Genomic DNA, 26569 nt, shown 5'->3' with positions numbered 1-26569 from the left:
CTTGACGCTCCGTTGGGACAGTTACCATGGCAACATACGGGGGAATGGTGAACTTAAATATTATACAATTGAAAAGTGCGTGTGTGAGCTGTACTCACTGTACTGATTGTCCATGCTGTTAGCGAGTTTTTATGGTAGTATGGACTATGGTTGTTACCAGATGATGATGTTAAACATTTGAATGTATACTTTTCTATTTATTGGTAGTTGTTCGAATGATTATTGTTATTTGTTAGAACTTGCAGTTGTAGCCGACTTTGTTTTGCTGCCAGAAGTAGTAATGATTTGAAATGGCTGTTGTATGGTGTCACAACTAGTAACTACAAAGAGTGACCTATTTTTGTAGGAATTGTTTCCGTACGTTTAAAAAAAATGTATTAATGAGCAAACCTTTACATTAATGAAATTCCCGGATATAGCATGTGTTTATATGAACTACATGCCTGATGCCGAATGCCGATATGTGTGGAGTGTGGTTGCTCACTGTATATGCAGAGTTGGGATGTGACTGAAAACATTGAAGTAAGTATTGAGGTTTATTTTGAATCATGTAAATGGCTTTAATATTGTGGCATCTGTGGAGTTATGTTAGGTATTATGCCATGTGGTGAAATTTGTAGAAGGAAGTGGTTTACAGATTTATTTGTAAATTAACATCAAATTTCCCAAATCAGGTTTCGTTACCGTTGGAAGATTTCATGTACATAGTACATACTATGCAAAATGTGGAGTCAATTGTACGCTGACGAAAGCTGCAAAACAACTGAGCCAGCTCCACAAGCACGACCTGACTGAAGAATTAAATCTTATTTGTCTGTGAATATTTCGCTACGTAGCTTGTCAGCCTTCAAGTTGATTTTGGTGCCAATCTGAATAACTGTACAGCCAGTGCTGAAAAATCCTTTAGCAAACTGAAGCTATTTAAAAACTCCGAAGCACAATGGGTAACTAAACGATAGATTAAGCAGTTTACAGTTTAGCCATCATCTCAATCGAGAACTTAACAGCAAGACAACTTTACAAGAAATAGCTGGCAAAATTTGATGCTCTTTCCAAACTTAAGAGAGTTGCTTGGAATATGAACTGTACGGTAATGTAAATATTATCTAGTATTGAAAAATGTAAATTGTTTTTTATTTCAATATTTTTATCTGTTATTGCTACCTGTTAGATGTTGGTGTTTTATTTTTGAAGTATCATTAATACTACAATAAGTGACTGCCGATGAAATTGGGATCTAAGTTAAAAGTAAACATTGATATCTAAAATTGCCACAAAATCAAAACATTCTCACGCGCGAATTTTGTATACCACGTTTGTATAACAATTGCAATATCGTTATCACTTACCACGTGTTTTTAGCGCGCGCTGGCTGCTTGCTTTGCACTATATTTAATTTTAGAATTTTACAAATCTTACAACAGTAGCACGATATTTAACAACTTTTGGACCTTATATACCAAGTATTTTATTACCAGGGGCGCCATATTTCTAGGGGGCGCCAAATTATGAGGAGGGGCGGCAGAATTTTGGCGCCCCCCTCTCACGGCGCCCCCCCGCATAGCGGGGTCTGCGGGGCCTTACGTTACGCCACTGAGCTTGAAAAGAAAGCATCCTTCAAAACTGACGATCTTATATGTAATCCTTCTAACGAGGAGGCTGTTGTGGTCGACTTTATGTCGTTCATCAGGGGACAAAGCTTGGATACAAGAGTTAAAGACCTGAAAGCACCGTCTTTATTTGGAATCCAGGATAACCCTTCAACCTGGACATTCGGGATGATGGTGGCAGAAGCATTTGCCAGAGTTTTCAAGAGGTTTCCCGATGTAGCACTTTTTCACATCGTTTTTGACAGCTACATGGAAAATTCTCTTAAGGGCGGTGAAAGAGCTACCAGGATTGCTGCCGCTGGCGGTATTATCCGCCTAGCAAGAATAAGAAGCGACACTAAAGTTCCCGAACAGATGCCGAAGTTTTGGGCTCTGCAAACAAAGAAAAGTTCCAGAGCTTTGTAACGTCACATGTTTGTGATTTGGCTCGTAAGGTCAACAAATCAATCATTTTCAGTGGTACAGTTGTGGAAAATGTCTCTAAACCAGCACTCCATCTTAATGAACAGGGTAATGTACAACAAATTGATCAGCTGAACCTCAAATACGAAGAAGCAGACCTCAGGATAATACCACATATTGCATGGGACATAACTATGTTTTCAAGGTCTCGTGTCACAGTGGTATCAGAGGATACTGATGTACTGGTGCTGTTGTTACACTACTTTGAAAAATTTCATAGTCTTGGGTTACAGAACTTATTCTTGCAGCTTGGTAAAGGTGAGAAGCGAAGGATGTTGCCAGTGCACATAATGTTTGAAAGATTCGGAAGAAGACTTTTGTCAAGAAATTCTCAGTTCACATCTAGTAACAGGATCTGATCACCTAAGCAAAGTGGGGTCAAAGAGGTGTGCACTGACTGCTGACCCGGAGAAAAGTCTGCGCAGTTTTGGCAAAACAGCAACTTTAGACGAGGAGCAACTAAAGGTCGCAGAAGAATATCTTGTAAACGTTTTATCAGCTTCAAATGGAGTCAAAACATTTGATGAGCTGAGACTTCAGGTTCACAAGAAAACTGGTTCTGCTCTTGGTCTTCCTCCAACCTCTTATTCTATTAGGAATGGGCATATAAGACGATGCAGATGGTGGTACCTTTTGAAAGAAAGTTCCAATCTTTTAACACCAGAACATGAACGCTGTACCCTTAATGCTCTTGAATATGGCTGGGCAGATCAGGAGGGCGACCTTTATGCCAACAAGGAACTTCACCTCATTCCTGATGAACTTTGCAACACTTGCCGATGTAAAACTGGATGCAAAACTAAACATTGTTCTTGTGTTAAAGCGGAGGGTCAAAATGTTCAGACTTTTGCCTTTGCATTAATTGCGAAAATAAATGACCATACCTATGATTTTATTTATTTTTATCATTAATATCCATTATGTTTAAATATTATATTATTTTGATGCAACCTATTTCAAAAACCTGTTTCAATTTAGTTCTGTGTGGCATTTTCGTGCAATAGACGTAACCAATCGATTTCCTGTGCCAAAAAAAACAACGATTTCAACACCCAACTTGTCCAAGAAAATCACTTAAATTTATGGGAATTTTGAGGCTCAATTGTGAATATGGGCGTGGTTATCTCATCAGGGAGTGGCCTGAGAGTCAAATATACATCGCCAATCGATTTCCTGAGCCAAAAAACTTTGGTTTCGACACCCAATTTGTCCAAGAAAATCACTTACATTTTTTGAAATTTTGAAGCTCGATTGTGAATATGGGCGTGGTTATCTTATCAGGGAGTGGTCTGAGAGTCAAATTGACATCACCAATCGATTTCCCGAGCCAAAAAACATTGGTTTCGACACCCAATTTGTCCAAGAAAATCACTTACATTTTTTGGAATTTTGAAGCTCGATTGTGAATATGGGCGTGGTTATCTTATCAGGGAGTGGTCTGAGAGTCAAATTGACATCACCAATCGATTTCCCGAGCCAAAAAAAATTGGTTTGGATACCCTATATGCTTTAATTATAAGAATATGAATTTATTTCAGGAACATGTAAGATTTTCCCACGATCGTATAAAAGGGCGTGGCCACAGACTTCATAGACACAGAAATTTAATTTCCACCCAAATTTTTTTTGATCTTTAAACCCTACTGGAGCCAAATAACATCACAAACCTACTATACTTAAATGATTGTGCGGATTTTTGGTAAGATACTTGATTAACTCCAGTTCCTGAACCTTTTTAAATACTGTGACTCACTCATCAATACCACACAAATCCCTCTACATTTAATTATTACATTTTAATATTCCTCTAATACCAGCTCCCTCCTTCGTTGAAAAATTAATTAGGGTGAAATTAAACCACTTTTAATGACTATTCAATATTTAACTTGGAAAGTTAAATAAGATATTTTGATGGGTTTGATGTTTTATGAAATGTCAAAAAACTGGCAATAGCGATACTAATTGGGTATCTAGATGATTTTGGTTTGGAATGACCTAATAATCAACGATTACACTTGACTACACTCAGCTACTAGAGTAATAGACACTCGACCGTACGATAGCAAACCTATATCAGATTTAAGGAAGCAAATCAGGGCGGGCAACGACGAATAAGATGTTTACATTGCTGACAGGTGTCCAGAATTTTCTCTGTCCTATTCCCCGTAAATCCAGTATAGTATCTCAATAAGCAACCAAATCAATCGTTACCATGATAAATTTGACCAAAAGTTGAGAAAAATAGACACTGCTCTAAACACGGTAACTACATGTGCAGCAGCATTTCAAGGTTAAATTGCAGATATGCAAACAGTAAGATATTATGGCTTGTAAATTGTAGGGAATTACTAAAACACAGTAATGGTCCTGTTGCTTTGGAAAATAAAAGAGCAACAGTTTTCAAATACGCATTTTTAAACGTCTTCATTATCATGTCTTCCTGGTTATGTTTGAATACATTCAATTAAGCAGATTGACTTAAGACCAGCAGTCATCACGTTATCATGCGAATCATTATAATTGTAAAGAAGAATTGATATCAGAGCACTCAAGTATCGTAAGTTAATTGTTAAACCAACGAAAACAGCATTAAAATTGCACTATGAGAGTTCGATGATCACAACTTCGATAAGTAAGTAGAATTAAAATTGTTGAACGGTAATCTGTTGAATATTAACAGTCGAAGGTTGAATATTCATAAACACAATGTAAGGTAAGACAAAAGTGGAGACAAAAACAGGCTCATGACGATCGACAAGTTTGGAGCATACAGACACAGTTTAAGGAATATACGTACCTACTTTAACTAATTTGAACTAACAATTTCGTTGCAGAGTCAGAATGATATTAATGTACACATTATTTAAGTCAAAGTTACACAGTTGATTGTGCTGAGGATTTACAATTTCTGTTAAGAACCTTATCAAAGCGGAGCAAGTGGAAACACTGACGGAGAAGATCATGGACAAAGTCAATAAAATCTAGAGAAGATTTCAGCAGGATAATAACAAGAAAAAACTGGGGGTTGCTAAGTTTTGGCAAATTCTTGATCTATTATTGTATTCGAATCAAATCGGTTCTCACCTTTTTGCCAACTGCTGCTGTGCAGAGTCAAAATCTACAGAATAACGAAAAAATTTATAGAACAGGGCCGTTAGAATTATGGCTAGTCTGTTAAAATGGCAAACAGTCCTTCGACAGAATGTTTTCCATACAGTTGAGAATGTGAATTTATCTTAATTCTTTAATTGAAAGTAAATTGCATATATAAACTAGAAAGAAAGTTGTAAATATTACTACTACTAGACTTTATATTCGACTGACCGACAGCTATCCAGCTAGAAAAAGTAAAATCACGCTTGGCGATAACAAACTTCTGGCATAAAAACAGTAAGAACGAAAAACTGAGCTAAGAAAACAAGCATAGATCTCTAGAGCAAGAATGAAAAACGACATCAAAATGGGACTATTTCTGTCCTATCCGATCAAGGACCCACAACCTAGTAAGCTAATTCCACTAGTAGGCCTGATATAGCAATTATTCAATTCCTTTTTAAAAGGATTTTCATTAAAATGGTCTTAATCACTATTTTTACTACTTTATTATATTTAAATAATTAATTAAAAACTACTCCAGTCAACAAAAATGTATCAACTTGCATACAACATAAATAAATAGGGGTTTAAATTTGTTGCTACCCTATCCGTACGAAGACAATTTTGTAATATCCAACGCGAAATAATGTCGACGATATCCACCACGGTTGTAAAATTAAGTCACAGATGCGCATGTTTAAACTCATTCTTAGCTAAAGTTTAACAAATCAATACCAAAAATGTTTCTTTAAATTTATATGAATATTTAATACTAGCATTTAATAATATTTTACATACTAATTATAATAAATTGGATGTCATTTATCTAATTTAAAACGATGCAACAGTGATATGCCAAGTAAATCGGCGCGCGGCGCAGCAAATCGTCCATATTGGATTTACAACCAGATTTTGGTTGTAGAAAAAGTAATTACTCCCTCCCTTCGATGCGAAGCAAGAATGCTAGTTCGCGCGGCGCGTCGAAGCGGCGAAGTCCTCCAAGCATTTTATTACGAACACTACTAAAACTAAAAGGCAGATGAAACGTTTTGACTCATTGAGGTTTTCCATCTGACCTTCCCGAGAAGAATCTTGAAGATAAAGTGTTTTTGCCATGTCTCAGCCAATGAAGACGTTCTCGGGCGTGCTTACCTGGGGACCCAGGCTAATACTAATAGTGTTCATAAATAAAAGCTGCGGTGGAATGACATTGACACTGACAGGCTGAGCACCGCCCAAACCCCAAGTTTATAGCATATAGGGGTCGTTCACATATTACGTACGCGTAATCGGAATTTTACGATTGGAAACCTTGCTTGACTATGGAAAAAGATCGAGAGGGAGACCCCGCTATCAGTATCAAAAGGCTGGATGGCCTGTGTACTCGAGGATGCTGCTAACTTAATTACAAGTGTTAACAACATCAGACAAGATGAAGTACTATACGTGCAGATGACTATGAGTTAGCATTTACCCGTCAATTCAACCGAGTGCGGAGTGGAATGGAAGGACTTGACCTGTTAGTGTTACGCGCGTCGTACAAGTACAAGACTAAGAGATGTGTGTTCACTGTGTTGTGTGTGATTCAGGCCACTCCGACGACTAGGACTAGGATGTAGGAGGAGACCTTTTCATGTAGTGTATGCACTATGCAGCACACTACCGCGTCATGAATAAATTCTCTTGCTTCTCTTCGCTAGATTTTGAAAAAAGCTACGCTACGACCTTGAAGGTGCAGAGATATTCGTACAAATATTTTTTGGAGTATATGTTTAACTTTAAAAGCTATCGCTAAGTCGTTGGGAACGGAGCACTCATCATTTTTACGTGGCTCTAAGGCTCTTTTAGTCTGATCTTGCTTTGCGGAGTTAATCGATCATTCAACCAATGATCAACTATTGTCTGAAAAAGAAAGGTACCCGTCAACCTGGATCCTCCAAGAAGAAATAAAGGCTCAGGATTGCCATATAATCATATACTGTATTACTGAGGGAAGGATATTGAGTTGAGGGAAGGAATTACATCATCCGTCAATACCAGATACAGACTATGATCTGAATTTCCATAGCCAGCTCATACTATAGAGAACTAAGAGCTTGAAGGTGCAAAGATATTTACAGAAATCTTTTTGGAGTAATAGCTAACACTAAGCAGTGCGCTAATGACTTAGTCTTTAGCCTTAGGAACATTACTGGGCGGCAGTCAGCCTGCCATTCCGCCATGTCTTCAATAGTGTTTTATGAAGACTAAGACCTGAGATCCCCAGGTAATAGGAACGCAGCACTCACCATCTGTACGTGGATGTTTTGCGGAGTTAATCGATCATTCGACCAATGACCACTTTTTGCCTGAATTATGAAAGCGACCCACCAACCTGTATCCTCCAAGAAAAAAATACGATAGGCATATACGGATTGAGCACTGAGTAGAGGGGTGGGAGTTTTGGCAGACAGAGGGAAGCGAATGACACCATACGCCAATGTCATTGCCATGAGTGAGAGGCTATGATCTAAATCTTGTGATGTGGCCGATAACGCGTGGTTTGTTGAAGCCATAGGAAGCTCAGCTTTTAGAACACCACATTAATTCTCAGCCATGTTGAATTTTGATTGTCCTTCTCAGCTCTCGGTAAGCATACTCAACCTGCATGATTAGGAGGATGCAGATTCTAAAAGGAATTGACTCATACTCATAAAGGGATTGGTAGACATAAGTCACTGTTATGTCCATTAAAATGATATTGATATTTATAAATAAATTCTCAAAAAAGGTCCTCGTTGATACTATTCAACCATTAATTCTTCCAGACATGTAGAATGTAGAATGTAGATACAAACAGTCAATGTTTCTGGTAGTTTTCCTACAACTCACATCGTTGTCTCTGTGTAGTAGTAAGTTACAACAGCTGAGCTGATAATTTGCCTATCGCTGATAGAAAATAAGTTGATAATTAACGATGATACATATAGTTAGTACCGCTCACAACCGGTTCTAACTCAAACTGCAAAAGGGCGCAATGAAATAATACAGTTTGAACCTGAAAATTTTATCAATCTGCTTAAGAAAACACTTCCAAGACATGGTCCAATGTCTTCACCAGCAACATATTCCAGTCTCAATAATTTCAGTAACAAGACAGAGATCGGACGGAGAGATAATACCCGATAGTGTTGAACACTCTAAAGACAACCCTCTAGATCCAGATCTTTCTCCAGACCGTGCTGTAGACCTGGATCTGGAAACCTGGTCAAGCACAGAAGAAAATGATAATGGTGAATCATGGTTTAAGATAAGCTTTGGGCAAGAACACTGCATCAAACGTGTGACTTGGTCCGAAGGCATCCTTGACCACACTATCTGGATATGCTCAAACTCTATCTTTATCTGTGCGGCAGCCGACGGTAGCGAGATATGTAACGAGTACACCCTCACAGTGTCCACAGAGGGAGCTTCTGGAAGTCTGTCAACTTCATCTGAATGCAAAATCGGGGACACTGTGATGCTCGAACGAAAGGATGGTGGTTCTTTTACGATTAAAGAAATAGCGGTTATAGCTAGAGAAGGTAACCGTCTGATTTCTCCTAAAAGATTATTATAATTTCAGTGTTTTTCTCTGGCATCTTTGACTTGCTTTTTGTTGTTGCTGTTTTATATCTTAAAGAAGAATTCATGATCAGATATTTCAATAAATGGGTACAATATCAAATAACAATATAACAATATGATGACGACGTACCTAATTTTATTTCCAAAACGTTTCAGACGTAATGACAATGTCGCTGAGGTTTTTAAATTTTCTGGAGTGACACATTATTTATTTCAGAAACGTGTGAATCAGGAAGTTACAGGTCAGCTAACACATGCGAAAAATGTACCGGAAATACCATCAGTTCATCTGGTGCTAGTTCCTGTACTCCTTGTGGAGCTGGAGAAGAAGCGAACACTGCTAAAACAGTATGCGGTAAGTCTGAAATCATTCAAGTAAATTGTTCAAGAGTTTACTTTTTATCGGGTAGATTAACTTAAGTCGATTTTCATTACCATCTTTCCTTACAAAATCCAGTTATGGACCATAAAATAATAAATTACTAATAACTAGCATTTGATTTATTTCAGAACCGTGTGCAGCAGGGAGTTACATGCCAAATGATGGGACCTCGTGTGAAATATGTACTGGAAATACCATCAGTTTATCTGGTGCTAGTTCCTGTACTCCTTGTGGAGCTGGAGAAGAAGCGAACACTGATAAAACTGAATGCAGTAAGTCTGAAACTATTCAAGTAAATTGTTTAACAGTTTACTTTTTATCGGGTAGATTAACTTAAGTCGATTTTCATTACCATCTTTCCTTACAAAATCCAGTTATTGACCATTACTAATAACTAGCATTTGATTTATTTCAGAACCGTGTGCAGCAGGGAGTTACATGCCAAATGATGGGACCTCGTGTGAACTATGTACTGGAAATACCATCAGTTCATCTGGTGCTAGTTCCTGTACTCCTTGTGGAGCTGGAGAAGAAGCGAACACTGCTAAAACTGTATGCGGTATGTCTGATATTATTTAATATTTTACATTTCCGACGGGCAGATCAATATTAAATTTAAGGTTAAAGTAATCAAGTTAGGATGATCAGGTAAACTAAAGCGCCTGACAAGCTCGCTTGGCATCATGAGGGATCCATGTCCATTTATGAGTTGTACTTCAAAGGATCACGTTAATTTAAAATTAAAATAGGAAAAGTTTTCCAACATTTTGGGAAAAGGTACGGTAAATCGGGTACAGTAAATTGGGGTTTAACTGTACTACTACTAGCGATTAATTATATGATCTATAATTCAGAGGCAGAAACGTGTGCAGCAGGGAGTTACATGCCAACTGATGGGACCTCGTGTGAACTATGTACTGGAAATACCATCAGTTCATCGGGTGCTAGTTCCTGTACTCCTTGTGGAGCTGGAGAAGAAGCAAACACTGCTAAAACTGTATGCGGTATGTCTGAGATTATTCGAGTATATTATTTGATATTTTGATGTTTCATCAGGTAGATTGAAATTTAATTTTCATACCTATTGGTTCGATTAATTATGGCGGATTAAATTTGGCGGATTTAAAAAAAAAATCGCTTTATTTTTACCCGCCATTATTTTAACCCACCACAATATTAACCGCCAATCGCCATAAATACATGAACTAAGGTAACCATTACTGATTACGAATCGTTCTTCCAAAAAAACAAATACTTTTATAACATTTCTTTCCTTACAAAAACTAGTTTTTGACCATTACTAATAATTAGTATTTGATTTATTTCAGAACAGTGTGCAGCAGGGAGTTACATGCCAAATGATGGGACCTCGTGTGAACTATGTACTGAAAATACCATCAGTTCATCTGGTGCTAGTTCCTGTACTCCTTGTGGAGCTGGAGAAGAAGCGAACACTGCTAAAACTGTATGCGGTATGTTTGAGATTATTCGAGTATATTATTTGATATTTTGATGTTTCATCAGGTAGATTGAAATGTTATTTTCATACCTATTGGTTCGTTTAATTATGGCGGATTAAATTTGGCGGATTTTAAAAAAATCGTTCTATTTTTACCTGCCATTATTTTAACCCACCACAATATTAACCGCCAATCGCCATAAATACATGAACTAAGGTAACCATTACGAATCGTTCTTCCAAAAAAAACAAATACTTTTATAACATTTCTTTCCTTACAAAAACCAGTTTTTGACCATTACTAATAATTAGTATTTGATTTATTTCAGAGCCATGTGCAGCAGGGAGTTACATGCCAAATGATGGGACCTCGTGTGAACTATGTACTGGAAATACCATCAGTTCATCTGGTGCTAGTTCCTGTACTCCTTGTGGAGCTGGAGAAGAAGCGAACACTGCTAAAACTGTATGCGGTATGTTTGAGATTATTTAATATTTTACATTTCCGACGGGCAGATCAATATTAAATTTAAGGTTAAAGTAATCAAGTTAGGATGATCAGGTAAACTAAAGCGCCTGACAAGCTCGCTTGGCATCATGAGGGATCCATGTCCATTTATGAGTTGTACTTCAAAGGATCACGTTAATTTAAAATTAAAATATGAAAAGTTTTTCAACATTTTGGGAAAAGGTACGGTAAATCGGGTACAGTAAATTGGGGTTTAACTGTACTACTACTAGCGATTAATTATATGATCTATAATTCAGAGGCAGAAACGTGTGCAGCAGGGAGTTACATGCCAACTGATGGGACCTCGTGTGAACTATGTACCGGAAATACCATCAGTTCATCTGGTGCTAGTTCCTGTACTCCTTGTGGAGCTGGAGAAGAAGCGAACACTGATAAAACTGTATGCGGTAAGTCTGAAATCATTCAAGTAAATTGTTTAAGAGTTTACTTTTATCGGGTAGATTAACTTAAGTCGATTTTCATTACCATCTTTCCTTACAAAATCCAGTTATGGACCATAAAATAATAAATTACTAATAACTAGTATTTGATTTATTTCAGAACCGTGTGCAGCAGGAAGTTACATGCCAAATGATGGGACCTCGTGTGAACTATGTACTGGAAATACCATCAGTTCATCTGGTGCTAGTTCCTGTACTCCTTGTGGAGCTGGAGAAGAAGCAAACACTGCTAAAACTGTATGCGGTAAGTCTGAAATTATTCAAGTAAATTGTTTAAGAGTTTACTTTTATCGGGTAGATTAACTTAAGTCGATTTTCATTACCATCTTTCCTTACAAAATCCAGTTATGGACCATAAAATAATAAATTACTAATAACTAGCATTTGATTTATTTCAGAGCCATGTGCAGCAGGGAGTTACATGCCAACTGATGGGACCTCGTGTGAACTATGTACCGGAAATACCATCAGTTCATCTGGTGCTAGTTCCTGTACTCCTTGTGGAGCTGGAGAAGAAGCAAACACTGCTAAAACTGTATGCGGTATGTTTGAGATTATTCGAGTGATTTTCTCAATATTTCGCTTTTATATTCACGCTCACGCCTCTCAAATAACATATCAACTATCTATCAGCGTCTCAAATAAATACCCCATTATTTCAAAAACGTGTATACATTTTATAAGTTAACTTATAAAATGTGACTGAGTGGAGTTGGGTTAAAAACATATAAGAGATACGATGATTTAACTTGTAGAAGCTTTCAATAAACATGTGTTAATCGTCGTCAGCTGAATGTGATGTGGTGGACAATGCTTATATGTGATTGAGTGGTGTCAGGGATGGAGGGTGGGGGAGGTGTGGGTGGGAAAGTGAAAATTACAGTACAATGTCAATAAAAATTTAGTCTTCTGTTGAGGTTGAGAAGGAAATGCCAGATGGTCTGGACTTTAAGGATTTGGCAATTTTAGGAAGAATGGGGTCCCAGAGGGAACTACATTTGGGTGCGCGGTCTGTTCTGTTCATAGCTGGTTGTCGTATTTGTATAGCTGCGTGTTCTGTGAGGTCAAGTTGGGAGCGTGAGGTGAGGGATTTGAGGACTTCGATGTTGTTCCAGGAGATGGTGTGGCCGGTGGTCAGGGCATGATGTGCAGGGGCTGATTTGATTCAGTCTGTGGATTCGTCGATGGCGTTGTTGAGTCTGTAACATCGTTCGTGTTCTTTCATGCGGTGGACCAAGGGTCTGTAGGTCTGTCCGGCGTATTTGGAGGGGCACTGTGAGCAGGAAATTTCGTAGATGGTGTTGGGAGTGAGGTGAGTAGGGGGTGTGGTCTTCGTTTTGGTGAGGAGGTTGCGGAGGGAGGTAGCAGAGGAGTGGGTGACTTTGATGTCGTGTCGTCCGAGTATCTTGGAGATGGGTTTGGATAGGGAGGGATGGAAAGGAAGAGAAACACTAAGGGCATGTTCACGGGTCTGTCGGTTGAATGAGGCTAGGGATTGGTGGCGAGAGGGGTTGGTGAATTTCCGTTGTACTTCGTCCATGATGGTGGTGATGCGGTGAGGAGGGAAGCCTTTCTGGAGGCAAACGTGTCGTACTGTGTGGAGTTCGTCGTCAAGGTGTTGGGGTGAGCAGATGTTGTGGGCTCTTATGGTCAGTGATCGGATGACTGCGTTCTTAGATGAGTTGGTGGTGCAGGAGGAGTACTTGGTGTAGAGGTTGGTGTGGGCGGGTTTTCTGTAGACTGATGTGGATTTGTCAGGGTGGATGAGAACGTCAAGGAAGGGTATAGTTCCGTCTGTAGAGGGATGTTCTTAGGGTAAAGTTGAGGTCTTCAGTAAGGGAGTTAAGGAATGTAAGGAAGGATTCTGCGTGGTTTCTGTCTCTGAAAGATCCAAGGCCGTCGTCAACGAAATGGGAGTAAGTGTTCGGAGGGTCAGGACATGAGGATAAAGCTAAGGTCTCGATTTCAGCAAGGCGGATTTCAGCTAGTTCAACAATGAGGGGGGATCCCATTGTACCACCTTCGTCTTGGGAGTAGAAGGAGCCGTTGAATTCAAGGTATGAGTTGTCAAGGCAAAAGTTGATAAGGGAGCCTATGGTGGTGGTGGTGACATTGGAGGGAAGACGAGAGGGGTTCTGTTCAAAGGAGGAGATGACAGTTTTGAGGGCTAGGCGCATGTCACAGGAGGTGTACAAGGATTGGACGTCTAAGGAGGCGTGGTAGTGGAAGGAGGGATTGAGAGAGGAGTCGAAGCGATGTTTGAAGTCGGAAGAGTCTTTGAGGCGTAAGGGGTTCTGGGCTAGGGGTTTGAGGAAAGATGCGAGGACTTTGTGGAGGGCTTGGAGGGGGTGTTGTAGAAGCTGACTACGGGACGGATGGGTGCGCCGGGTTTGTGTATCTTAGGTTGTCCGTAAAGTTGAGGCCATCTAGGATGTAGGTTGCGCATCTTGTGGTATAGGTCAGTCGTGATCTTCTTGTCGGTGTGTAGTTTCTTGAGGACTTTCTGTAGTTTAGTGGTAACGGATTGAGTGGGGTCTTTCGTTAAGAGGGTGTAACTACCTGAGGATAAGTGGTCGGTAACTTTGGTTATGTATTGATCGTGAGTCAGTACAACAGTGGCGTTGCCCTTATCAGCAGGAAGAAATTTCAATTCAGATTTCTTAGATTTTAAAGATTTAAGAGCGGTACGTTGTTGTGGAGTCAAATTGTCGGTGGTCATGTCACGTTTATTGTCAAATTTAGATAATATAGAGGTGACCTGATATGTGGCTGAGGCTTCCATGCCTTCTCCTAGTTGTTTAGTGATATTCTGTATGAGGGGAGCCAGGTCGGGGGTAGAATCTGAGGTGGGTGTCGGGACGAACTTCAGTCCAAGGGAGAGGACGTCAGTTTCAGCTGTGGAGAGGGTCTGTCCAGAGAGGTTGATCACTGTTTTGGCTGTGGTGTCTTTCTTGGGGGTAGGTGAGGTCTTGAGGAGGGGACCATGAAATGTGGGAGAGGGTATGTCGAGCGTTTTAAGAGTGTCGTAGGGTGAGAGGAACGGGGTGTCGTATTCTGAGAGTAGTACCGCGAACTTCTTTTGGTGAGTAGGGAGTTGTTTTCTGTGGGTGTATGAGGATTTTTTGGTGTTGAGGTGTCCTAGTTTCTGAAAATATTGAGGGGTGTGACTTATTTCAGAAACGTGTGCAGCAGGTAGTTACAGGTTAGCTAACATGGCAACATGTGAACAATGTACCGGAAATACCATCAGTTCACTGGATGGCAGCTCCTGCAATGCGTGTGGAGCTGGAAGAGAAGCGAACACCGATAAAACTGTATGCGGTAAGTCTGAGATTATTCGAGTAAATTATAGAATATTTTACTTTTCCATCAACTGGCAGAATAAATTGAATTTTCCAAAACAGATAGATTGGATTTTTACTAAGCTCAAATTTCTAGTTTCATACTAAGTTGATATTCATTTCCAACAATAACAAACAAGTGTTTACCAACAGTGGGCTGCACTGGCCTCAATGCTGACTGGACAAGTACGATTACACCAGCAGTTCAGTTCCCAGTTGTCCCAGGAACCATTGTGAAAGTGACGTGCACCGACTCAGCAGCTCTCAACCAAGGGAGCAGTGAAGTGACCTGCACAGCGGGGACAGAATTCACTTCTGTACAGACACCTAGCTGTAAAAAACAAGGTATACATTTATTCTATAATTGAAATATTTTAAGAGTAAGAATTATAACGGAATTTTGATTGTTGGGTGGCCGGTGGGTGTTAAAAAATAAAATGGGGCTGGGGTTTAGGTTCGAATTAACCTATAAACAGAGTTCTGCGGATCACTCCTCACTCCTGCTATCTCCTGCTAACTGGGAACAGATCAGGTTTGTTGAAGGTAACGTTTTTGAATAAATTTATGAAATCTATTAGTTCATCGAAAATTACATTTTAAATCAAAAGAGATGAGTTAATTTATTTACCAAGTAATTGATTTGTTGTGACTTATTTATTTCAAATGGCACAAAAATATCCAAACCTAACTAAGATATCGATCAGTATAGAGAATTTTAAAATAGCCTCAACCCAATAAATACAGTACACAAAATGATTAAAAAATATATTATCATGCAACCTGCCAAAAACTATTGTGCCCCTCAGAATCTTTCCCGTCGCTCATCGAAGGTCCTCGATCCTATGGTGTACGAGGAGGTCACCCCCAGGTTCTAACATTACTTTAATAGTGACCAAATTAACTCGTCTCCACTCTCCTTGCCATTATCTCAAAATTAATCAGAATTTGATGATGTAGACCAATGCTAAGCTCTCGATCTGCTGTAAGCTTTCTCCGACCAAAGTCAAATTCTGAACTCCAGCACCTCAATCGTGTCATAAGCCATTTAATGTTAGTACTAATTATTAATTAGAATTTAAATTAGAATTTGAATAAGATGTGGTAGAAGGGTCAGGGTCAGGGTCAGGGTCAGGGTCAGGGTCAGGGTCAGGGTCAGGGTCAGGGTCAGGGTCAGGGTCAGGGTCAGGGTCAGGGTCAGGGTCAGGGTCAGGGTCAGGGTCAGGGTCAGGGTCAGGGTCAGGGTCAGGGTCAGGGTCAGGGTCAGGGTCAGGGTCAGGGTCAGGGTCAGGGTCAGGGTCAGGGTCAGGGTCAGGGTCAGGGTCAGGGTCAGGGTCAGGGTCAGGGTCAGGGTCAGGGTCAGGGTCAGGGTCAGGGTCAGGGTCAGGGTCAGGGTCAGGGTCAGGGTCAGGGTCAGGGTCAGGGTCAGGGTCAGGGTCAGGGTCAGGGTCAGGGTCAGGGTCAGGGTCAGGGTCAGGGTCAGGGTCAGGGTCAGGGTCAGGGTCAGGGTCAGGGTCAGGGTCAGGGTCAGGGTCAGGGTCAGGGTCAGGGTCAGGGTCAGGGTCAGGGTCAGGGTCAGGGTCAGGGTCAGGGTCAGGGTCAGGGTCAGGGTCAGGGTCAGGGTCAGGGTCAGGGTCAGGGTCAGGGTCAGGGTCAGGGTCAGGGTCAGGGTCAGGGTCAGGGTCAGGGTCAGGGTCAGGGTCAGGGTCAGGGTCAGGGTCAGGGTCAGGGTCAGGGTCAGGGTCAGGGTCAGGGTCAGGGTCAGGGTCAGGGTCAGGGTCAGGGTCAGGGTCAGGGTCAGGGTCAGGGTCAGGGTCAGGGTCAGGGTCAGGGTCAGGGTCAGGGTCAGGGTCAGGGTCAGGGTCAGGGTCAGGGTCAGGGTCAGGGTCAGGGTCAGGGTCAGGGTCAGGGTCAGGGTCAGGGTCAGGGTCAGGGTCAGGGTCAGGGTCAGGGTCAGGGTCAGGGTCAGGGTCAGGGTCAGGGTCAGGGTCAGGGTCAGGGTCAGGGTCAGGGTCAGGGTCAGGGTCAGGGTCAGGGTCAGGGTCAGGGTCAGGGTCAGGGTCAGGGTCAGGGTCAGGGTCAGGGTCAGGGTCAGGGTCAGGGTCAGGGTCAGGGTCAGGGTCAGGGTCAGGGTCAGGGTCAGGGTCAGGGTCAGGGTCAGGGTCAGGGTCAGGGTCAGGGTCAGGGTCAGGGTCAGGGTCAGGGTCAGGGTCAGGGTCAGGGTCAGGGTCAGGGTCAGGGTCAGGGTCAGGGTCAGGGTCAGGGTCAGGGTCAGGGTCAGGGTCAGGGTCAGGGTCAGGGTCAGGGTCAGGGTCAGGGTCAGGGTCAGGGTCAGGGTCAGGGTCAGGGTCAGGGTCAGGGTCAGGGTCAGGGTCAGGGTCAGGGTCAGGGTCAGGGTCAGGGTCAGGGTCAGGGTCAGGGTCAGGGTCAGGGTCAGGGTCAGGGTCAGGGTCAGGGTCAGGGTCAGGGTCAGGGTCAGGGTCAGGGTCAGGGTCAGGGTCAGGGTCAGGGTCAGGGTCAGGGTCAGGGTCAGGGTCAGGGTCAGGGTCAGGGTCAGGGTCAGGGTCAGGGTCAGGGTCAGGGTCAGGGTCAGGGTCAGGGTCAGGGTCAGGGTCAGGGTCAGGGTCAGGGTCAGGGTCAGGGTCAGGGTCAGGGTCAGGGTCAGGGTCAGGGTCAGGGTCAGGGTCAGGGTCAGGGTCAGGGTCAGGGTCAGGGTCAGGGTCAGGGTCAGGGTCAGGGTCAGGGTCAGGGTCAGGGTCAGGGTCAGGGTCAGGGTCAGGGTCAGGGTCAGGGTCAGGGTCAGGGTCAGGGTCAGGGTCAGGGTCCTCCTCCTCCTCCTGTGCGATAGGTATATTTTAGTTTAGGTACATATTATTATTTAAGAATTGGATTATATTGAAATTTATAATAACTTTAACCTTTATGTAATCACGTTCTAATCCTAATGATGTAATTGCTCAGTAGTATTTATATAGTTTATATGTTGTTTGTTGTAAATTATCAGGAGTCATCTTCAGCTCAAATTGTACCGTTTAGATTCCATAGTTTGAGCACCTCAAATCATATAAGTTCTCATTTCCCAGCAAATAGTTTCATACCTGTCATTAAGTTCTGTAGACGCATTTCACTTCAACCAATAAGCTTCACTCAATTAATTAGCGATCCTATCAGGCCTATTTCATTTATTCACGTGACACACCATCCCATTTATAATCTTCCGCTTTAGTTCACCTTGTTGAAAGAGTTTGTCACCATTAGTCTGCTTACTCCTAACTCATTCCTCTTTCATGTCACATGACCATTCCTCACAAGTTTTAGATTCACGAGTCATGATATAGTTTTGAAGATTTAGTTCTGTGGATTACCATTTTAATAAGTTTATATTTTTCATTTCTCTTCCGCAAAACTCCTTATTTAAAGTCTTTTATTTTGTAAAACCTACCACTAAGTCGAGCAGCTAGGTACACTAAGTGTGTGCTACATTTTGGTGCTGCGACCAGGATTTTCGTTTGATCTGGTTAGCTGCTAGACATCATTCCCTGTAGCTGTTGAATATCGAAATAACACAGAATTACGAATTACTTGTGCTTATTTCTTTGGATTTCATATTAAGCTAGAATCTCGAATCACTTTTATTTATTTTTTTCATTAAATATTACGCTTAAACCCTAGAATTCAACTGAATAACTTCTGTATCGAATTTATCGAAGAGTTCCTGTTTGAGCCAAGAAAGCAATATTATGGGTGACTTAGGCGAGCAATTGAATGCTTTGAATGAGGAGCAGAAGCAAGCTGTTCGAGCGTATGCTACTACACATGCTACTACTGCAGTAGAGACTGCGAAGCTTGACTTTAGGGCTGGAGTTGCAGGGAGTCGTAGGCCGAATACCTTCGATCCATCTATCACTACCATCCAAGCTTACTTTGACATGTATGAGCCCTTTAGATATATAATGTGCATGAACGGACAACAGGCTGTTAGCACTTTCTTAACCTACCTTGATGCTAAGTCCCTTAACTTACTAGTGCATAAGGAACTAACCACTGAGGACGATTGGGATACTTTTAAAGCAGAAGTAATTAAAGCACTTAGTACTCCTAGTGTAGCAGTCAAGGCAAGATTTGAAATCAAGAAAGCCACACAGTTTCATGATGAGACAGTTGCGCAATTTGGTCAAAGGTTACTAGAATTGGGCAAAGTTGGGTACAATGCAAACCAACTTGCTGCCAGAGATTCGGTTTTAAAGGACGCCTTATCTGCAGGAGTTCTAAGAGATGATCTGAGTATGATTCTTATCAACCTCTGTGATAAGACATTTCAGGAACTACTGGCTGAGGCAGTTAAACTGGACTCATCATACCAAGCTAGGCAAGCAATCAAAGCTCGTGATAAGGTAGAAGTATCAGTAATGAAAACCGAATTAGATGCTACAGGAAAGTTTGATCAGGAATATTTCCAAGTTCCTGTTATGTACACGAGTAGAGGAAGACCACAACAACATAACTGGCGTGACTCTAGAAGCTATGACAATGTGCAATGTTATAATTGTCGAAAGTATGGGCATTTTGCAAGTAGCTGCCATTCTCGAAACAACACATTCACTCCAAACCAGATGGTTCAGGGATCACGAGGCTTATATTATGAGAACTCTTCCATGCGGCCTCATAGATGTTTCATTTGTGGCCAGAATGGACACTATGCTAGAAATTGCGGGTTCCAGGCTGTAGATGATAGTAGCGGTCCTTATCAATATGGGCAGCCAACGAATCGAAACTCACAAAACTTCAGTAGGTCTGATGATCATCGACAACGTTCAGTTCAGCGTGGATATTATCAACCCTATGTACCAAGATATCCACCTTTTCAGAATACAGGTGAGGGTCCTCAATGTGAAAATAGGTCACTTCAAGATAGAAAACATCAGGCTAATAATATAGCACTTGAACACCAGCAATTTAGGGAGCAAGAACATTCTAGAAGGCATGGTTCACAGAATGTAGGAAGCAGAGTAGCAGAAGGACAGGAGCAGTACAATGATCAATGGTCTCCACACGATCTAATGAATAACGAGAGGAGTGTAGATTGTGGTACCGTCCCGGAGGATGACATTGAAAGGCAAACAATAAACCTTTGTAAAGGTCGCGTGTATCTGAATGTAGACATTAATTCCGTTGGAGTTAAGGCTCTTATTGACACAGGATCCAGCTTGAATCTGATTGGAGAAAAGCTAGTCGAAAAACTTGGACTTAGCAAGCTAGTTACAGAAGGAACTTTCAAATTAGTTGGAGTCACTGGAGCACCACTGAAAACTTCGGGAATTTTACACAATGTAGCAGTAATAGTTAAAAATGCCGTGTTAGAATGCGATTTCATAGTGACAAACATGATGAACGAAGCATGCATTCTGGGTCAATCATTCCTTTCACAGCACCACATTATCATTGATTTTGACTCCAAAACGGTGAAAAACAGCATGTTTGTAGCTGGCCTTCTAGAAGGAACACCCAGTAACAACACTCTACAAGTTAGTATCAAGCAAGACACTGTAGTAACTGGATTAGATGTTTCGGAGTGTGCCGTAAATGATAATGCAACGTTTGACCACATAAAACCACCTGCTGTTTCTCCGAATACTATACACATCGATATGCATTTAGAAATAATCGAGAATAAAGTGAAGAAAATATCATGTTACATTAAAAACTCGGAACATGTAGATCGTGAGAAGGTTGCATCAACTGTTCATCAGGAAGAAGTAGGTCCAGAATATCAAAACATGACCAAATCCACACCACCGGTATGCATTAGGGTGCAAAGTGTCACCGTAAACATGTGTATGTTTGCAACTCATGAAGCTTATAATATAATGCAAGAAGATCAGGAAGATAACACGAGTCCGGCAAATGATCTAGAGCAGCAGCATGAAACTTTCACCAAACCGACCAGTTTGTGTGAATATGAACCTAAAATGCCACTTAATGTTAATGAGTATGATCTTAATCAGGCTCTTTAACCAAGTCACGGATACGTTTTACGGTCGACAGTGAGAAGAACAGATTAGCCATCACTTCTGGTGTACGGAATAATACAGCGCATTTGTACGAAAAATATTATTCCGTAGTAGTGTATTTGGTATTCATGCAGGAGTTGAGTCTTCGTCATATACTTATTGATGAATCAACCGAACAGTTGCAATAAGTAATTTACCTATAGTGCAAGTGATGGTATTAGAATTTCAATTGTGGTACAGTTGATTTTCTTATATGGCAGAGGTGGCTGGTGAGGGCGTCATGAATATAGTTTCAAGAGCTCAGAAGTAAGCAACTTGTCAGCTAATAGTACAGTGAATTGAGGCAATCGAATCACTTCACAAAGTTAGATAAGTACACAGTGAGTTTCCGCAACAGAAGTTTACATCGAGAGTGCGATGTATTTGATTTCATAGCGAAAAGAATGTTTGTAACGAGAATGATTTACAGTTTGAATAAAGAGTTGTGAAATGTGAACAAGTTTTTATGAGTAATAAGCACAGGATTCACGGATAATGGATGAAAGTTTATTGCAGGCCGGCAATTATTCTAGTCATTATACCGGATGAGAGCTCGAAAGTGGTCGGTTGGAGTATCTAAATTATGAGAGGGGAATAAGATTGGAACTCTTATTAATTTCTCTCTGTTCCACGTAATTTAAGATCTCTACCAGAAGTTAAATAATGAAACGATCATGTGATATGTTTTACAGATGTCAAGCTATGAAATAGGAAACCGCACTCATCGGTTTAGTACTATGTTGTGGAATTGCAACTGGGTTGGACAAAATGTTTACAAAGAGATACCACTTTTTAAGCAATGCGGCACTTAAACCTGTTAAATACAGGCCACCCGCCACTAGCACTGAAGTACGGTACAATCTATGTTCAAGAAAACGGAAACTGATCGATATGACCCTCATTTGACGCAATGTAGAGAATACGTGCAAACTGTCGTACATTAGATTTATCCAGTACTTCATCATGTGAAAGTTCGGTACTCACGAAGAATAAGGAACTCAACGTCAGCAAAACTCAGACTACTTATTTATAATCTAAATAAGTATAGCCATTTCTCTTAAAAAGATGGAAAGATGGAATAAGAGTCAATGAAGTATAATGCATTTCAACTTTGCGACTGTATTATACGTGTAGACTCATTATGTTATTTTTTGTTTTTGTTTCTTATAATTTTTATTTTACGAACCGCTCCTGTATTATACAATAAATATTTGATATCTATTTACTTTAAACTTTTAAAGATATATCGTTACCTTTCTAATTACGTTTTAAGTCCACATGAATGAATCATTGAAACATGGAAATAAGTCGAGGAAGATGAATCAGTGAAATCCGGAGGATCTGAATGAGAAGGAGAACATGGATTGTCTAAATCATAGCCTAAACGAAAAACGATAGACTTTGGTCGAAAACCTGAACCTGACGGAAGAACTACTACCTTACTACAACTACACTGCAACTAGGACAACTAGACTGCAACTCGGAGGACATTCAACGTAGAACTGTTATTTTGTTAAACTTTGTATTTTTTGAACAACCTGGTCTCCCAAGGGGGAAAGGAGAAGTATAATTGATAGCATGTTTATTATTTTGTTTTGAAGTATTAGGTATATCATAGCTTTAAAGTTGACGAGAAAAGTAGAAAGTTTTGAACGTATTTGTATTTTACCGAAATTTAAAGTAGTTATGTTTATCATTAAAGTTATAAGTATTATTAAAGTTATGTTTATTATTAAAGCTCTTTTAATAACTTACCTTTTTAAACTGTCCCTAGATGAACTTGAAAAACTTTATCAATAACTGTTTTTGTCATATCTGGTGTTTGATCTTTGCATAATATGTTTTGTATTTAAGTACCATTTTCTGGCGATATATTTTCAAGCATAAGCTACTTTTCTTAACTTCTAGTATTCATGTTATTTTATGGGACGACTTGTTTAAAACTGCTGAGTATAAGTTTTATCTTAAAAGCGGTGCACATTATTAAATTTAAATTGGTTATTATTATCGTCTTTTCATATGGGGAGAAGGGAGAGTTGTGCGATAGGTATATTTTAGTTTAGGTACATATTATTATTTAAGAATTGGATTATATTGAAATTTATAATAACTTTAACCTTTATGTAATCACGTTCTAATCCTAATGATGTAATTGCTCAGTAGTATTTATATAGTTTATATGTTGTTTGTTGTAAATTATCAGGAGTCATCTTCAGCTCAAATTGTACCGTTTAGATTCCATAGTTTGAGCACCTCAAATCATATAAGTTCTCATTTCCCAGCAAATAGTTTCATACCTGTCATTAAGTTCTGTAGACGCATTTCACTTCAACCAATAAGCTTCACTCAATTAATTAGCGATCCTATCAGGCCTATTTCATTTATTCACGTGACACACCATCCCATTTATAATCTTCCGCTTTAGTTCACCTTGTTGAAAGAGTTTGTCACCATTAGTCTGCTTACTCCTAACTCATTCCTCTTTCATGTCACATGACCATTCCTCACAAGTTTTAGATTCACGAGTCATGATATAGTTTTGAAGATTTAGTTCTGTGGATTACCATTTTAATAAGTTTATATTTTTCATTTCTCTTCCGCAAAACTCCTTATTTAAAGTCTTTTATTTTGTAAAACCTACCACTAAGTCGAGCAGCTAGGTACACTAAGTGTGTGCTACACTCCTCCTCCTTCTCCTCCTCCCCCTCCTCCTCCTCCTCCTTCTCCTCCTCCTCCTCCTCCTCCTCCTCCTCCTCCTCCTCCTCCTCCTCCTCCTCCTCCTCCTCCTCCTCCTCCTCCTCCTCCTCCTCCTCCTCCTCCTCCTCCTCCTCCTCCTCCTCCTCCTCCTCCTCCTCCTCCTCCTCCTCCTCCTCCTCCTCCTCCTCCTCCTCCTCCTCCTCCTCCTCCTCCTCCTCCTCCTCTACAATAACTTTTTTTGTTATATCATTGATTTTGTTATATCATTGATTTTGCATTTGTTGCGTTTTTGTTACTCCCTTATCAGCAAATTACATTTGAGATAAGACGTACAACTCATCACAGTGTGTGTAGTGTATACTGGGCAACTTTCGGATACTATACATTGTACATGCACAATTATGATTGAAAACTTTGATGAAAAGGTTCGGTTGGTCATTGGTGGTCTCATGGCGAATCCAAAAGCAGATGCACTTATGAAGTCTGTTCTCACGGCCTATGATCCATCTAAGGACCGATCCAATAACAGAACTGTTCTTGGTGGTTCCAGATTTCAAGTACCAACACTTGACGCCTGTGCAAGCTTCTTTAAGATTGCGACAATTGATGATAATAGTCGAATCTACAGTAATAAGCCAGCTCTTGCTATGCGCATTATTCTTGAAATTGAAACCCTTTTTCCTACCATCTGTGGTCAGTGTGATGAAGAATATTGCAATAAGTTTGAGTCTCCAACTTCTCCTGTATTGCGTTGTTTCTTGTGCTTTCAAGGCTCTCACAGTTGCGAACAAACCACTCAAGCTGCAGCTAATCTCCACAAGTCACCAACAGCGCTACCTCATGGTACTGTGTGGCTCTGCAAACTGTGCTTAACGCAAAATAATCCTGTGCCCAGCAAGCGTTCCAAATCAAATCGCCACCGCTATCCTTCAACTGTTAGTGTAGCGGTTTCAACCCATCCTTCACAGACGGCAACTCCTAATGAAAATAAACATCCGGATATCGACGCAGATGAACTATCTAAGAAACTGGATGCAGTTCACCAGCAGCAGCAACAACCAACGGCTATCAAACCGAGTGAGGATGATACAATCTGTGTTGACTACACAATGGGGAAATGCCCTCACGGAATAAGTGGACGGACTCTCCACCAGGGTAAAACTACATGCAGCAAGCTTCATCCTAAGCGCTGTAAAAAGTTTACACGTTTCGGCACTGATTCTAATGGGGGATGTAGTTTAGGTTCAGAGTGTCAGCTCTACCACCCAAAGCACTGCAAAAACTCGGTTCAACACAAGCAGTGTTTTAAAGAACAATGCACTCTAGTTCATCTGGTGGGAACTAAGCGTGTGAAACCCTCCAAAGATAAAGATACTCGGAAGAAGGACGGCAAACATCCAGGTGGTGAGAGCCGTCCAGATCGGGGATCTTACAGGCGCACTGAGAGTACTTCTGCTGCCAACGAGCCTTCGGAAAAAACGACCGGCAACTCTCAACATTCAACCTCTTTTTTAGAGATACAGAACCTACTCAAAGTGATGCAGGCAAACTTTCAGTCGGAAATAATTTCCCTGAAGAATCAAATAGCAGGTCAAGAGTCGAAATTCAGCAGCTTCTTCCCAACTGCGAACCAGACGCCTCATGCTCAAATGTTCCCGCATCCGTTTCCAACTGTAAGCCAGATGACTCACACTCCAACTTTTCCACATCTGCCTCCAGCCCTGCAGCATCTGAATCCAACACCAGTTCCTCAATGGGCTCGATTTCATCAGCACTCTTGCTGAATGTGCAATCCATTAACCCTAGTGCTCGCAGCTCAACCAGATGGAAAATCCCATACATCCGGAATAAAGTAGAGCAGAAATCTAAACATATTTCTGTTCCATTTATTGCCCTTACTGAAACATGGTTGAAACCTTATATCCACGATTCACAGTTAGATATTGAACATTATAATATCTCTAGATGTGATCGAAGTACTAGGGTAGGTGGTGGGGTCCTCCTTTATTCTCACGAAAGCCTCCCCATCACCAGCTCTCAGACATTTGATGATAAGATCTGTCAAGCATTACTTTGTAAATGTGAAACAGCAAAAATGATCATATGTGTCCCTTATCGTCCTCCTGATGCCCCAATGGCCAGTTTTAAAGCATGTTTAGAGTATATGGCTGATTATATATCTGGACATGAATCATATGAGACATGCCTCTTAGGAGACTACAACTTCCCTATGATTGATTGGAAATCCGGTGCAATTCTGTCTGGTGCATCGTCTGCTACAAATCAGTCGGCAGTTCTTCTCTTTGACTTCATGGCAGACAACTTCCTCAGTCAGTATATTCTGGAACCTACTAGGCTGAACAACTGCCTTGATCTTTTTCTCTCCAATGCTCCTAATCTTGTGACACACGTTTCGATGACTGATACACCTTTGTCTGACCACAAGCTTCTTGAGATCTTTCTGTCACATAATCCATGTCGGTCAGATCCTTCCGTACCCCCAGATTTCAGTGTTCCTTCGTTTCGGTCACTGGACTTCTACAAAGCAGATTATGACAAAATCAATCATCTCCTTGATTCTGTTAACTGGAGTGAACTATGGGAACTTTGTGATCCTGAAGAATTTCCTGAACTGTTGAACCTTGTCCTTCTTCAGATATGTGAGATGGGGTGCCCAAGGAAAAAGGCATCTAGCAAAAGGCGAGGTTCACCGGTTAATACATTGTCTCGCAAGAAACGCAAATTAAAACTTCGGTTGCATTTGGCTGAACAAAACCCAGTCGCTACAACAGCTCACTTGGAGTCACTTAGAAACCAGATTTCGAGTGTGTACGCTGACATGCGAGACGCTATAAACCACGACCTTAACTACCGTGAACAACAGGCGGTAGATAAAG

The 26569-nt window shown here is 40.9% G+C and overlaps 1 protein-coding gene and 1 long non-coding RNA gene across 2 annotated transcripts; both read left to right on the top strand.

Annotated features, from left to right (window-relative positions):
* Positions 1 to 432: 432 nt before the first annotated feature.
* On the top strand, positions 433 to 852 carry LOC134814462 (uncharacterized). Its single transcript, XR_010160170.1, has 2 exons — positions 433 to 522; positions 675 to 852. It is a non-coding gene; the product is annotated as an uncharacterized LOC134814462 (long non-coding RNA).
* A 7395-nt stretch (positions 853 to 8247) lies between these two features.
* On the top strand, positions 8248 to 12232 carry LOC134814344 (major surface trophozoite antigen 11-like). The gene is made up of 12 exons (XM_063822443.1): positions 8248 to 8440; positions 8564 to 8731; positions 8992 to 9129; positions 9285 to 9428; positions 9572 to 9715; positions 10011 to 10160; positions 10485 to 10628; positions 10945 to 11088; positions 11384 to 11533; positions 11688 to 11831; positions 11986 to 12122; positions 12221 to 12232. Exons 1-12 carry the CDS (start codon positions 8248 to 8250, stop codon positions 12230 to 12232), a joined length of 1668 nt encoding a protein of 555 aa, XP_063678513.1.
* Positions 12233 to 26569: the final 14337 nt, after the last annotated feature.

The sequence above is a fragment of the Bolinopsis microptera genome, chromosome 4 (assembly GCF_026151205.1).
Source record: "Bolinopsis microptera isolate Bmic1 chromosome 4, MBARI_Bmic_1.0, whole genome shotgun sequence".
Classification (NCBI taxonomy): Eukaryota; Metazoa; Ctenophora; class Tentaculata; order Lobata; family Bolinopsidae; genus Bolinopsis; species Bolinopsis microptera.
Note: the sequence above shows the minus strand (reverse complement) of the source record. Positions and strands in the feature narration are given on the sequence as shown.

Coding starts and splice junctions, on each gene's coding strand:
- LOC134814344 (XM_063822443.1), top strand. CDS start 8,248: ATGGTCCAATGTCTTCACCAGCAACATATTCCAGTCTCAATAATTTCA. Junction 9,429..9,571: donor CACTGATAAAACTGAATGCA/GTAAGTCTGAAA, acceptor GATTTATTTCAG/AACCGTGTGCAGCAGGGAGT. Junction 10,161..10,484: donor CACTGCTAAAACTGTATGCG/GTATGTCTGAGA, acceptor GATTTATTTCAG/AACAGTGTGCAGCAGGGAGT.